Here is a 12,328-nt window from a genome sequence, read left to right as displayed (position 1 = left end):
TTGTACATTATTTTTTGACAACCACTGTAGAACGGAGTTGGGGTAGCGGGCTGAAGCCAAATCCAGCCAGAAGAAAGGAAGAGCCTTATGCTTTCTGTACAGTGGCAGCATTCTCTTTTTCCAACATTCGTCCTCGTACACCTTGGCGTTAATTGTGCCCTTCGTGAAGAAAATCGACGACCGCAAACCACAGGTACAAATTGCTTGCCAGACCAACACCTTCTGCCCAAACTTTTCCATCGCCACCGTGGTGTCAGCGTCGTCCAGGCCCTGGTATACCGATTACGTATAATATTGCGGTCCGGCAGCGCTCGAGAGTCTTCCTTGGCGTAGGTTTCGTCGTCGATCAGGATGCATCCGTCTTTATTCTGTAGAATCCGGTTTTACAGTTTCGCGCTCTTGTTTTGGCCTGAACTTGCTGTACCAGGGACTTTTTCGGCATCTTCTGTTTCTTGTACGTTTTCAGGGAGTTCCGAACTTTGATCCGTTGAATCATCCCGATGCTGGCGTTGACTGCTTTGCCAAATCCCGCGTCGACGCCGATGGGTTTTTCTTGATGTACTCAACCACTTTTAAGTTCCGACCGGGCTGGCTGGGACTTTCCTACCGGATCGGGGCGAATCCTTCATGGAAAGGGTTTTACCGAACTTCTCGATAATATTTTTGACACTGGTGTGGTGCACTTTCACCCGTTTAGCAATTTCGTTGTACGTGACACCACTTTCTGAGCACCAAGTGTGCAGAATTTTCTTTCGCGTTTCCGAGTCAATTCGACTCATCATTGAAACGATTAACCGTACCGAAACCAATCGATTGCGCAGCTGTTATTAATATGTAAACAAACATGTTACCGCAAAACATACTGCAAAAAATTAAGCCATTTCAGAGTAATAACCGTTTGAATGTTGCTAACTACTTATCGATACACTCCTTATATAAATTGAAATAAATCTAGCTAATTCACTGGTGACCCCGACGTGATGGTGACTTTGATTCAGATCATCTACCAATAACATTCAAGATTTCAAATTAAGCAATGATTAGTTCAACTAGTTATATATTCTACCACCTCAGAACTAATCGGCTAGGATAGATCTACATTACTGAGACAAATTGTGTTGAAACAAGAGCAATCGTTAGCAAACTTAAAAACATGAAGACTCCTAAGGAAGTTTAATAATTTTAGTAAAAATTTTCCCTATTACCTTGAGACTTAACCAACAATTTTGCAAGTGTGTTGAATACTTATACCAAAACTTAATAAAAATCCAACAGAAGCATCCAAATGAGCTTTCATTGTCATGTTATTGATTACAACTAGAAATACTCTGATGCTTCCTGATTCATTTAAAGCTGCCTGAAAGCTCTTAAAATCGTTGGACGAGACATGGGGTGTTGGTTCAATTTCCAATGGAATGTTCAACATAGAACCTGTATGGGACAATAAGTTGTTTCAACACTTTTACTGAACATCTCGCTCAACACGCAAAATTGGGTATTGTCTCCTACTTTTGACTTGTTGAAAAATAATCATGATGCTAAACTGTTACTCATATGTGAACTAGTAATATTTTTCCCGGTTTTTAACTAAAATTCCCGACTTTTTCCCGGTGAAATCAAATTCCCGGTTTTCCCGATTTTCCCGGTCAGTCTCGGTCACCGTGCCTTAAGAACACTGTGTAAAATTTTTCATCGACCAAATTTGAATTTAATTGAACGTTGAACTAAAATTAAATTTAGCACATTGAATTCTTACTTACGGTTCTGATATATTGGGTAACACACTCAAAGAAATAATGTACTCACCTGAAAAGAAAAGAAAAAAAATCAGTAATACGGATATTTCAGTCAAAATGTTTAAATTGTGTTTTTCTAAATCATATTCGATTCCCCATTTCCCAATTTCTTGAAAAAAAATAAAAATGTTCCGCCCAATATCTTGTTTTAAATACATTTTGACGTCACCAAACGAAACACATCCCAAAGGCTGCAGAAGCGTACAATCCATTCCCACCATCAGCTTCTATTTCTAGCCCATGTCACTCACTCCATTTAGATAATTATGGATGATCCAAGAAGTTTCCCCCCTGAGGGCCCCCGGTTGGTCACATAACCGGTAGCGCTAATGTTTGTTCGTTCCGGCGCGTCGGACACCAGAGCAAAAAAAAAAGAAAAAGAAAACGAATGTGGCGTGCTGCATAATACTGATTAACTGCATTCATCGGTGACAGTGATAGTGTCATTAAGTGGGCGGTTGTTCGTGCGATTGAAACTGAACGCGCTCATTTTACTTTCAGCAGAAAATTGCAGCCAACGGCGCGATGTCGGGGTTCGGTCCCTAACGAATCATTTCGTAAGTTTCAGCTCTCATGGATTACTTTGAAATGGAATGAATTTCAACATACGAAAGATCCCAGTAGAGTGTGGGAATGATGGAACGGATATTACGCAAGTTTAAAACAATTACCTTTATCAAGCAGCAAACTCCGAACGACCTTCAGATACATCCGTCCATCGCTGCCCTTTGCTACGTGGTACACGTATTCTGGATATTCACCGGTTTGCCCCGTTTTACTATCACCGGTGGGCCCATCGGTGGTCAGGAACACATCGGGATTAGGATGAAATTTTTCCGCACCCGCACGCTGCAGACTTTCCATGCTTATGCCGTACAGTGCTTCCACCATCGGAGTCTCGATGGTTTCCTCACCGGCAGTATTGATCGATGGCGTACTGCCACCGAGCCGTTCCTTCAGCTTTCGTAGCCTGCTGGAGGCTTCCAGTTCCAGCTCCAGGAAGCTTGGTTTCTCATCATCAGCATCAGGTGCGATGGACGAATGACGCGATGATAACGATTCACGCTCCTCACTAATCCTTCTTAAATAATTTGCACTTTGATCACGGGACAATGGCAACGAATCGCTGAATACTGGTGTCGTTAGGATCTCGTTGTACTTTAGGAACTCACGTAGTTGATGGCCGGCCGGCGGTTTACCCGCCAACTGACGTTCCAGCACGGCGTAGGTATTCTGGAAACCGAAACTTGAATCGCTGGGTCGGTCGGATACGGGTGGGATCGGTGGTTCAACCGCTCCAGCCAGCAGCCCTCCCCGGTAATCATCGGTGCAGTCAAGAAACGTGCTGTTCAGGGTATCATCCGGAAGCAGTTTCTTGGTGAAAAGCGTGTTGTACACGTCTTCATCATCACTGGATCGTGGCAAACTGGCGTACCGCCGGTCAACACTCGAAGACAGTGATGAGTAGCTGCCGCTGCCAGTTCCGCTGTTTCCCTTATTCTGGACAGATGAAGTTGTGCGGAGGCCACCGGAACTACTGCATGTTAAAACAGTCGAATTGGAGGCCGTTGTAGTTGACGTCATAGTTTGCTCACACTTCACTGCGTGTATTTATTGTTCACTTTTTTTTCATTTCAGAAATTGTTACATTTTGGAGGCTGATTGTAAAAACGGTTCTATTCTCAAAACACAATTCAAAACCAATTTATTGGTTAACTGTTGGTTTGATTATTTTGACGGGCTTAAAGTTCACTGTTGCGTCAACTGTGTTTAGAAACGATAATTCATTACTTAGTTCGTAGTCTTAGATCTTACATTGATAGGAAAATACAGTCGGTCGCACTTGGTAAATGAGTTTTCGGGGTTATAAATCAAAAAGTAATCGTTTTTGACTTCAAAGGCATGTCAGAGCATTTGAGTTTCAATAATATAATTAACTGTAATATTCATATTCATATTCAGTCAAAAGATATTTATATTGTTGATAAATAAACAATAAATGATATGACTGACAAATTTCAACTAAGATACCGCGACTCGAGTTGCTCTTAGACTCAGTTGGATGAGACACAAAATCGTGTTTATTTACCAATAAGTGAAATATTATTACCTATTTTACTTAGAGATCGATGTGGTGTTTCGCAAAACTTCAAGTTTAAACAAAAAATCTCTTTTACTTTTGTCATCTTCTTCTGCTTACATAACCTCATTTGGGATACAAGCACTGGTTCTAGAGTCACCGATTAATTGATGTGATCAGCTATAGAATCTTTTGCTTACATTTTTTACCAACTCTCGGTACCGGAACCACTTGAAATAGTTATTTATTTAACTTCTAAGAGTTGTCCCAGCCGGCTTCTACAAACAGTAATGATCAGTTTGAACAAGTTTGAACTGACAAGTTCAAGATGATTAGGATGATGTCAGATCTATTGCGAAATATACCAGCGTTGTAATGAATCTTTAAAAGCTGAGGCCAGTAGGTCGTGTAAAACCACGTGGCTCGCTGTGCGTATTACATGTCTCTCCATGCTCTCTCGCAAATGTGCTAAATGACTCTCGATGTGGCCGGGGGGCAAAAAAAGTTTTGATATTTTCGGTTACAAGTTTGACTACATCACATAAAATCTAAGAAAGCAGCCGCTTGTTTGGCAGCCTTTTTGATCCGATTTTATTTCTCTCTCATATTTCGTTACGTTACTTTGGAAATGGCGTCGCCATTGAAATCGACTTACCTTCATAAAAATATCATTCACTTCATTTTTATCGCGACGACACCTATGTTTTTATGTACCAATCGCATCTAAATTAAATTATCTAGACATTGTCAGGATAAATTTTTGATCCATCCTTTTCAAGGCGAGATATTCAATGGACAAGTTGAAAGTTGCCGTTTTCAGCTATGCAATTCTTCCTTCAGAAAAAAAGACTTTCCCGACCGCTAAAGTCAAACAATTATTCTGAAATTTTCACCGAAAATCTAAACTAATTTTCTAAAAGATTGTCAGTTGGGTTTTTTGATATTCGTCACCATTTCTGAGATAATCAGATTTGAAGCGTGAAAATAGCCCTTTAAAACGCCCTGAAACACACTGGCCTCAGCCCTTAAGCGTTGTATTGAAATGTACAAGCGTTGTATTGAAGAAGAATAAAAAGGCTATACAATCACTGTGAAAAACGACTTTTGAACCGAGGCCCGAATGGCCGAATGTCATATACCATTTGACTCAGCTCTACGAGCTGAGCAAATGTCTGTGTGCTTGTATGTATGTATGTGTGTATGCGACAATAATGTCACTTACTTTTCTCAAAGATGGCCTAACCGATTTTCACAAACACAGATTCAAATAAAAGGTCTTATGGTCCCATAGATCGCTATTGAATTTTATCTTCATCCGAATTCCGGTTCCGGAATTACACGGCAATATGTGCAAATCTATGAGAAAATGCGCACTCAGTTTTCGCGGGAATTTCTTAACCGATTTTTACAAACTAAGATGCAAATAAAAGGTCTTGAAAGTTGATTCAGATCCGATTTCCGTTTCCGGAAGTACAGCGCGATAAGTGAAAAATACTCAATTTCATGAGTATTTTTATAGAAAATGATGGCGAAACGAAGTGCAAAATTTTATAACATCTATTGCTACATTCATCTAGTTACCAGACTTTGTTAGTTAGTGAATATATAAATCTACTTTAGGACTACTAGTCCCCGGTTTCCGCTTTCGAACGCACCGGCAATAGTGAACAAAAGCTCCAAATCCAAAACTCACTTCGATTTCTCAGCGACGGGTAAACCGATTTTCACAAATCATGATTCGAATTGAAGCTCTCTGTGTCTTAAAAGATACTGTGCAATTTCATCCAGGTCCGGCTTCCGGTTCCGAAATTATAGGGCAATGAGTATCAAAACTTTCAAACTGTCATACAAAATGATGCAACATCGATACGTGCGGGTACGGAAGAAGAAAACACCACCGCCAAGCACACAGCGTACTTCGTTCAATTTTGTATATCGTGCAGGGTTGCCAGGTTTTAAAGGTTTCATTAAAATTTGAAAAAAAATCTTGACAGAATCTACTAGTGATGTTTTTGAAAATATAAGTAATATGAGAAAAGCAGTTGGGTACACTAGGTGGATTAAAAAAGGTTTTTTTATTTTGTAATACGCTCAAATTTCACGCAGAAAACGATTCACTCGAAATTTCAATTCAATAATATTATTTCACTGTTTTACCTTTTCGTTAAAACTAAGCAAAAATTATAAGAGGAGAAAAAATACGAAAACTTAAGACCGCTAGAACTCAAGGAAGAGCAAGGATGTGAAGATAAAGTGCGTTAGTTACGAGAGGAATTTTGGCACTGAATTTCACCTTAATGCTCGATCATACCAAACATTTCAGAAAACTTCCATTTTTAATTTTATGTGGTTATATCATAATACTCACAATTTTATCAAAAACTACTGAACATATTTCCGATGGTATGGAGAAAATAATATGTTGCTGCGTAAAATACAGCAAGAGATATTCACGATTAAGTTCTACCCCATAGCAAAATAAGACGTATTCATGTAATAAGACATAATAAGATGATCATTGTGATTGTGACCTAAAAGTAGATAAGAAATTCGAAGATCTCAGGTGTTTGTTAAACAAACAAACAACAGTTGAATCTAGAAATCACTTAACATATTATTCTGATTAAAACTGAATAATTTTACATCAACTTATTCTCAATCGATATATATTTATAAATCAAACGAAAGCAAATCTCTCCATTTACAATCTCAGTCATACACTCTATGAGAAATCAAATATTACCTTTCACACAGACTACTTGGGTTCGATTTCCAGCTACGCGTATAGGGTTTTGATTCTAGAAGCGAATGACGCCAAGTTTGAAACCCTTATTACCAAAATAATGAAAATGATAAATTTGTAACCTATCAACAGTATTTTTATAAGTTGTTTGGTTCCAATTCTGTCCTCTACTGGAGGAGGCGAACTCAAACATCTCATCAATGTGAATCGTTCGAATACGCTGCAAACCGGGCAAATTTTTTGTTTACTAATTACTATTCCAACCGAAAATGAAATGTTACGTGGCGGATCAGGATTTAACTTTATAAAATGAAAACTTGGAACAATTGTTACCGACTCTCTTCACTCTATTATGCTCAAATCTCTTCATACACTTCTGTACAAAGAACGATATTACCATAATTGGCAGTAGCTAAAATTATTACAAATTCAAGAAGAAGATAAAGTAAATTCGTGGCATTACATTTTTTCTGTAGAATTTGACTATGCTGTTACAACAGACTTGTTTATAACTTTTCTGAACGTGGCATAACAAAAGTGATGTTCAGAAAATAAGTCTAAATTATTATGTTCAGGAACAACCGATTATTACAAGAAGGCAAGCCTCAATAAAACCTCCTCCTAAACCGGACCTATTGGATGAAACGCTTGAGCTGTGTGAAGAAGCAAAAGAATCTCGTTTGGTTAAAAAACGATTCTCTCGGCTGATGTAATTTTTGGGTGTTGATTCGAGTGAAACGTGTCTGGTTGGAAAACAATACCGAGTTAAAGAACGAAACTAGTTTTCGTCAATAGATTCATGAAGAGCTAGTCGAATGTTTCTGCGAACTCCGATCGCTAACTGCTGTTAATAATGACTTTATGCCACGATGACTGTTGCATATCACTTTTTCAATTCGGGCCAATTTAATAGAGGGTAAGAATTCCTAGTTATACTTGACTTTTATAAACAGAAATAGCAGGAGCGCAGGATTAGCGATGGTGAGCTGACGATCTAAACAAATACTGCGAACAAACAAATTCCTCGTCTTTTTGCTGTTAGAGAGGAACTAATTCCTGCTTTCCTGTTACTTCTATAAATCATATTCCTGCCAAAAAGCGTTTAATTGGGTTTAATCGAAGTAGTGCATAAGAGTGAATCAACCAGCTGGATAAAAAATAAGTCTTGTAATCAATGTAATCAATGTTCAATTTTTCAGGAAAGTTTAATTGCGTATTGCTATGGCTTGTTGAGAGCTGTAAAAAACACATGTCCCCATTACAGCAAAAGCTTCATTCAAATAAAATTCAACAATTCATCAATTTTAGTTGGTTTGACGTAAAGCCGCCATAACTAAGTTCAGTATTGCAATGACTGAGTGGAAAAATATATTGGAGAAGCCAAATGAATGAAAAACTTAACAGAAAAGATGATTTGTTGAAAAAAGATACGCACAGCGACAGGACTCGAACCTGAGTTCTTATGCATTCCGTGCATACGCGCTACCATGCAATAGCGCAACGCATAAGAACGCAGGTTCGAGTCCTGTCGCTGAGCGTATCTTTTTCCAACAAATCATCTTTTCTGTTAAGTTTTTCATTAATTTGGCTTCTCCAATATATGTTTCCACTCAGTCATTGCAAAACTGAACATTCGACAGTTAAGAGTCAGTCACCAATCTGTCAGCGGAAACTGGATATTTAATCTTCAGCTCTATCTAGTCCAATGAAGATAGTTGCTTGTCATTAATTATGGGGTTAAACATTATTTCTTACCGAGAGAAGGGAAAACAGTGGTATGGGTGAACATTTTTCGCTCTCTACGATTTTGGTGAAATAACAAGGCTCACGGTTCCTCAAAAGCGACCTGTCGCAGATCTTATAGAAAGTGTTTGGATCATATTGAAGAGTGAACCGGAGGAGAGCCAGTCTCGAAGGTGCTGTTATTTTCAAAATGGATAATGACTACACTGTTCACTAATTGATCCGATCGATGTTTTTTTTTCAATGTATTGTAATGTAAATAAATATTCGTGCTTTGTTTTCTTTTGTGAAACAGACTGTACCGGACAAACATAAGGGAATCTTGTTTTGCTAAGAACATTCTTAAAAGAAAAGGCGAATGAAACCAAAAAATCGTGAAGTTGCAACACCGGTACGAGATGAAAAAAGTTCAATTTTGGTGCAGTAATTACACGGTTACATTAATTTCAGTAAGAGTTTGTAGTTAATTATCACTCCACGAACGTTTTACGTATTCGGTTGGTCGTGACCAAAACACCACGTTCCACTGAAAAAAGGCCATTATTCGGCGGAAATAATTCAGCATGCCTTGTTTTCGTTCAAAACAAAAACAGAGAACAAACCATCATTACGCATAAAATTCTGTTTGAAAACATAGTCAATTTCGTTTAAACCACCTGCACGAGTTTCGAATATTTAATAAGTAAAATAACCGCACATGAGTACGCACGTGAGGACCGATCGGAGCAGCTTTCATCGAGCACCGGGTACTTGAATAACCAATCGTCGGATGGGACTAATGCAGCTCGTGATGTGTCTGTCCGTTCGTCAGTCATGGTCATCGCTTCTCCGAATCTCATTTATGCAACTTATTATTACTTATATGGCTCTAGTGAACTGATGAATGGTTTTTTTTTTGTTCCTCGAAGACATGAATCATGGTGAGGTGTCGTTTTGGGCAGGGAGGACTTATTTCAACCTACGATGACCGCTTCCAGTGGGCGGTTTATTGACAGTTGCAAGTCCAAAAACCAAATCCACTTTTCCTCACCTATTTCCAACTGTTAGAAACTGAAACTGAGCACACGCCCATACCGGTGAGTCGTGGCTAGACTGCTTTTTTATATACCGATACCCAGTCACGTACCCAGAGGGGGGCCCGAGGGGCCTGGGCCCCTCCCGAAATCAAAAACAGATATATAATTATTTAGAAGGTCTAAGACATGTGCTACAGAAATAACAAGACAGTTTAAACGTTGTGAGTCCTATTGAAAATGAAGTCTCACTGAAGTATGATCATATTTCAACCCAAGTGTTATCACACGATGACATTATTGAGACGAATTTTGATGAAATTAAATCAATTATTAGGAAACTCAAAAACATGAAGGCTCCTGGTAATGATGGAATTTTTAATATTCTTATTAAAAATCTTCCCGATGTTGCCTTGAGACTCCTGGTTAAAATTTTCAACAAGTGTTTTTCATTAGCTTACTTCCCAAAAAGATGGAAAAACGCTAAAGTAATTCCTATCCTAAAACCTGATAAAAACCCAGCAGAAACATCAAGTTATCGCCCAATTAGCTTACTTTCTTCTATCAGTAAACTTTTTGAAAAAATTATCTTGTTAAGAATGATGACTCATATAAATGAGAATTCAATTTTTTTACCAGAGCAGTTTGGATTTCGTCATGAACATTCAACTACTCATCAACTTGTCAGAGTAACGAACATGATAAAATCAAATAAATCTTCTGGGTTATCCACTGGAGTTGCCTTTCTAGACATAGAAAAAGCATTCGACAGTGTTTGGCACAAAGGTTTAATAGCAAAAATGTCTGATTTCCAGTTTCCTATTTATTTGATCAAAATGATTCAAAATTATTTAACTGATCGTACTCTTCAGGTTAGCTATCAGAATTGTAAATCTGAATTGCTACCCGTACGAGCCGGTGTTCCGCAGGGTTCGAGTGTAGCTCCAATCTTGTATAATATTTTCACTTCTGATCTTCCAAATCTACCCGTTGGTTGTCAGAAATCGCTATTCTGTGACGACACAAGTCTGTTAGCCACAGGTAGAAATCTAAGAGTGATCTGCAGTCGCCTACAAAGAAGTTTAAATATTTTCAGTGATTATCTGTCAAAATGGAAAATTAAACCAAATGCAGCAAAAACGCAATTAATTATCTTTCCTCACAAGCCAAGAGCTTCTTTTCTTAAACCAAACAATAATCACATTCTCAAATTGAATGGCTTGGAATTGACATGGTCTGATCAAGCTAAATACTTAGGTTTAACGTATGACAAAAAACTCACTTTCAAGGATCACATTGAAGGAATCCAGGCAAAGTGTAATAAATATATTAAATGTTTATATCCTCTTATAAACAGAAATTCTAAGCTCTGTCTAAAAAACAAATTGTTAATTTATAAACAAATTTTCAGACCAGCCATGCTTTATGCGGTACCAATTTGGTCAAGCTGTTGTTCCACCAGGAAGAAAACGCTTCAAAGGATTCAGAATAAAATTCTGAAAATGTTTCTGAAGCGTCCTCCCTGGTTTAGTACAAATGAGTTACACAGACTCACAAATATAGAACCATTAGATGTAATGTCACATAATATTATAAGCAAATTCCGACAAAAATCGATGCAATCTTCAATTGAATCGATTCGCTCTCTGTATTAGTTAGTAAGTTAGTATATAAGTTCCTTTTCCCCATTACACAATACAAGTAGGTTTAGAATTTTCCCTACACAAAAATCTCAGAATTGCGGAAGCAAATGATGTCTTCATGGTAATAACCAAATCATATATATATAACAGGGCTGAAAAGTGACCACTTGTGGCGGAACACCCAATTTAAATCTTAATAATTTAATTTTAACTCATATTCCAATAAATAGTTATTTAAAAAAAAAAAAAATAACAAGACAGTAAATGTAAAGAAATGTAATACAACAACAGTTCCAGTGGAAAAGTTTGAAGTGTTTGTTAAAAACACCCGTAAAAGGCACACCGAGAATTAGGTACATAAGCAATCTTAAGTAAGATTATTTTTTTATCTTTTGGGCCCCTCCCGAAACGAAATCCTGGGTACGGGCCTGCCGATACCAACACAGAGCTGAAGGCATCGAAAAGCAGTGTACGAAAATCGCAAACGGCTTCCAACGTGTTGTGGTCTTATATACAACCTTCACATTCTGAATAAATAAGCACAAATGCATCGAACGCAAACTTGAGACTCAAGAAATTCCGCCAATCTATTGTGCTGAACACGACGAGGACATACCGAATCGGATAAGTGATGACTTGCAACTTTGCCGGCCAAAATTGCCGGAGTTCGCGCGTTGAAGACGAAACGATTTTGACTGAACGTTCTACTATAAAAAAAACACACCTTTTTCTCACACCCACGAGAGTTGGTCAAAGACGACCGCGGATAGCGTGAACCTAATAAAATGACCTATATTGCCGTACTGACCATAATCCGAAGGTTGGCTGGCTATGATTTATGAGGACTAAAAATTCTACTACCAGATTAATTAACGACTCCGTGTGGAGTTGCAAAAGCTCCCGCAACATGATACACCTGAGATAATTGCTATGCATCAAACCATAACAATATGACACTGGAGATATATACGGGTGAATAATTTTTCCCACATCCGAAATCCGCATCCGTGGTCGGTCAATAATTATTCAGTCGAATTTCTTTCGCGTGAGAAAGACTGGCTTAAACTCAGATAATCTGTGCAGGGCCGAGACGTGCCGGGATCGTTAAGTGAACCACTTATTAGGACATCAACCTCTTGCTTTGCTGGCCGAGGTAAGATTTGAAAGATGGCTCAGGCTCCGGACGAACAAAGGAAGTCACATTCGTGAAATGTTTGTTTTCGTACGGAATGCAGAATCAACAGACAAAACGGGAACAGAATGGAACAGACACTACATAGTTACGAAATCTTTTTTTTTCGTTTTCAGAA

General features: G+C 38.3%; 1 protein-coding gene across 3 annotated transcripts in view; it reads right to left on the bottom strand.

The window, feature by feature from the left end:
* Positions 1 to 12,328, bottom strand: part of LOC131428228 (trafficking kinesin-binding protein milt) — a 305,336-nt gene that overhangs the window by 134,304 nt on the left and 158,704 nt on the right. Inside the window, exon 2 of one of the 3 annotated variants that reach the window (XM_058591990.1) lies at positions 2,468 to 3,560. The exons of the other annotated variants lie outside the window; for them this stretch is intronic. Within the exon in view, the coding sequence (XP_058447973.1) occupies positions 2,468 to 3,380 (913 nt within the window). The 5' untranslated portion in view covers positions 3,381 to 3,560. The remainder of the gene's footprint in view (positions 1 to 2,467; positions 3,561 to 12,328) is intronic. 3 annotated transcript variants of the gene reach the window in all.

The sequence above is a fragment of the Malaya genurostris genome, chromosome 2 (assembly GCF_030247185.1).
Source record: "Malaya genurostris strain Urasoe2022 chromosome 2, Malgen_1.1, whole genome shotgun sequence".
Taxonomy (NCBI): Eukaryota; Metazoa; Arthropoda; class Insecta; order Diptera; family Culicidae; genus Malaya; species Malaya genurostris.
The sequence above is the reverse complement of the archived record's forward strand: the minus strand, read 5'-3'. Positions and strand labels throughout refer to the sequence as shown.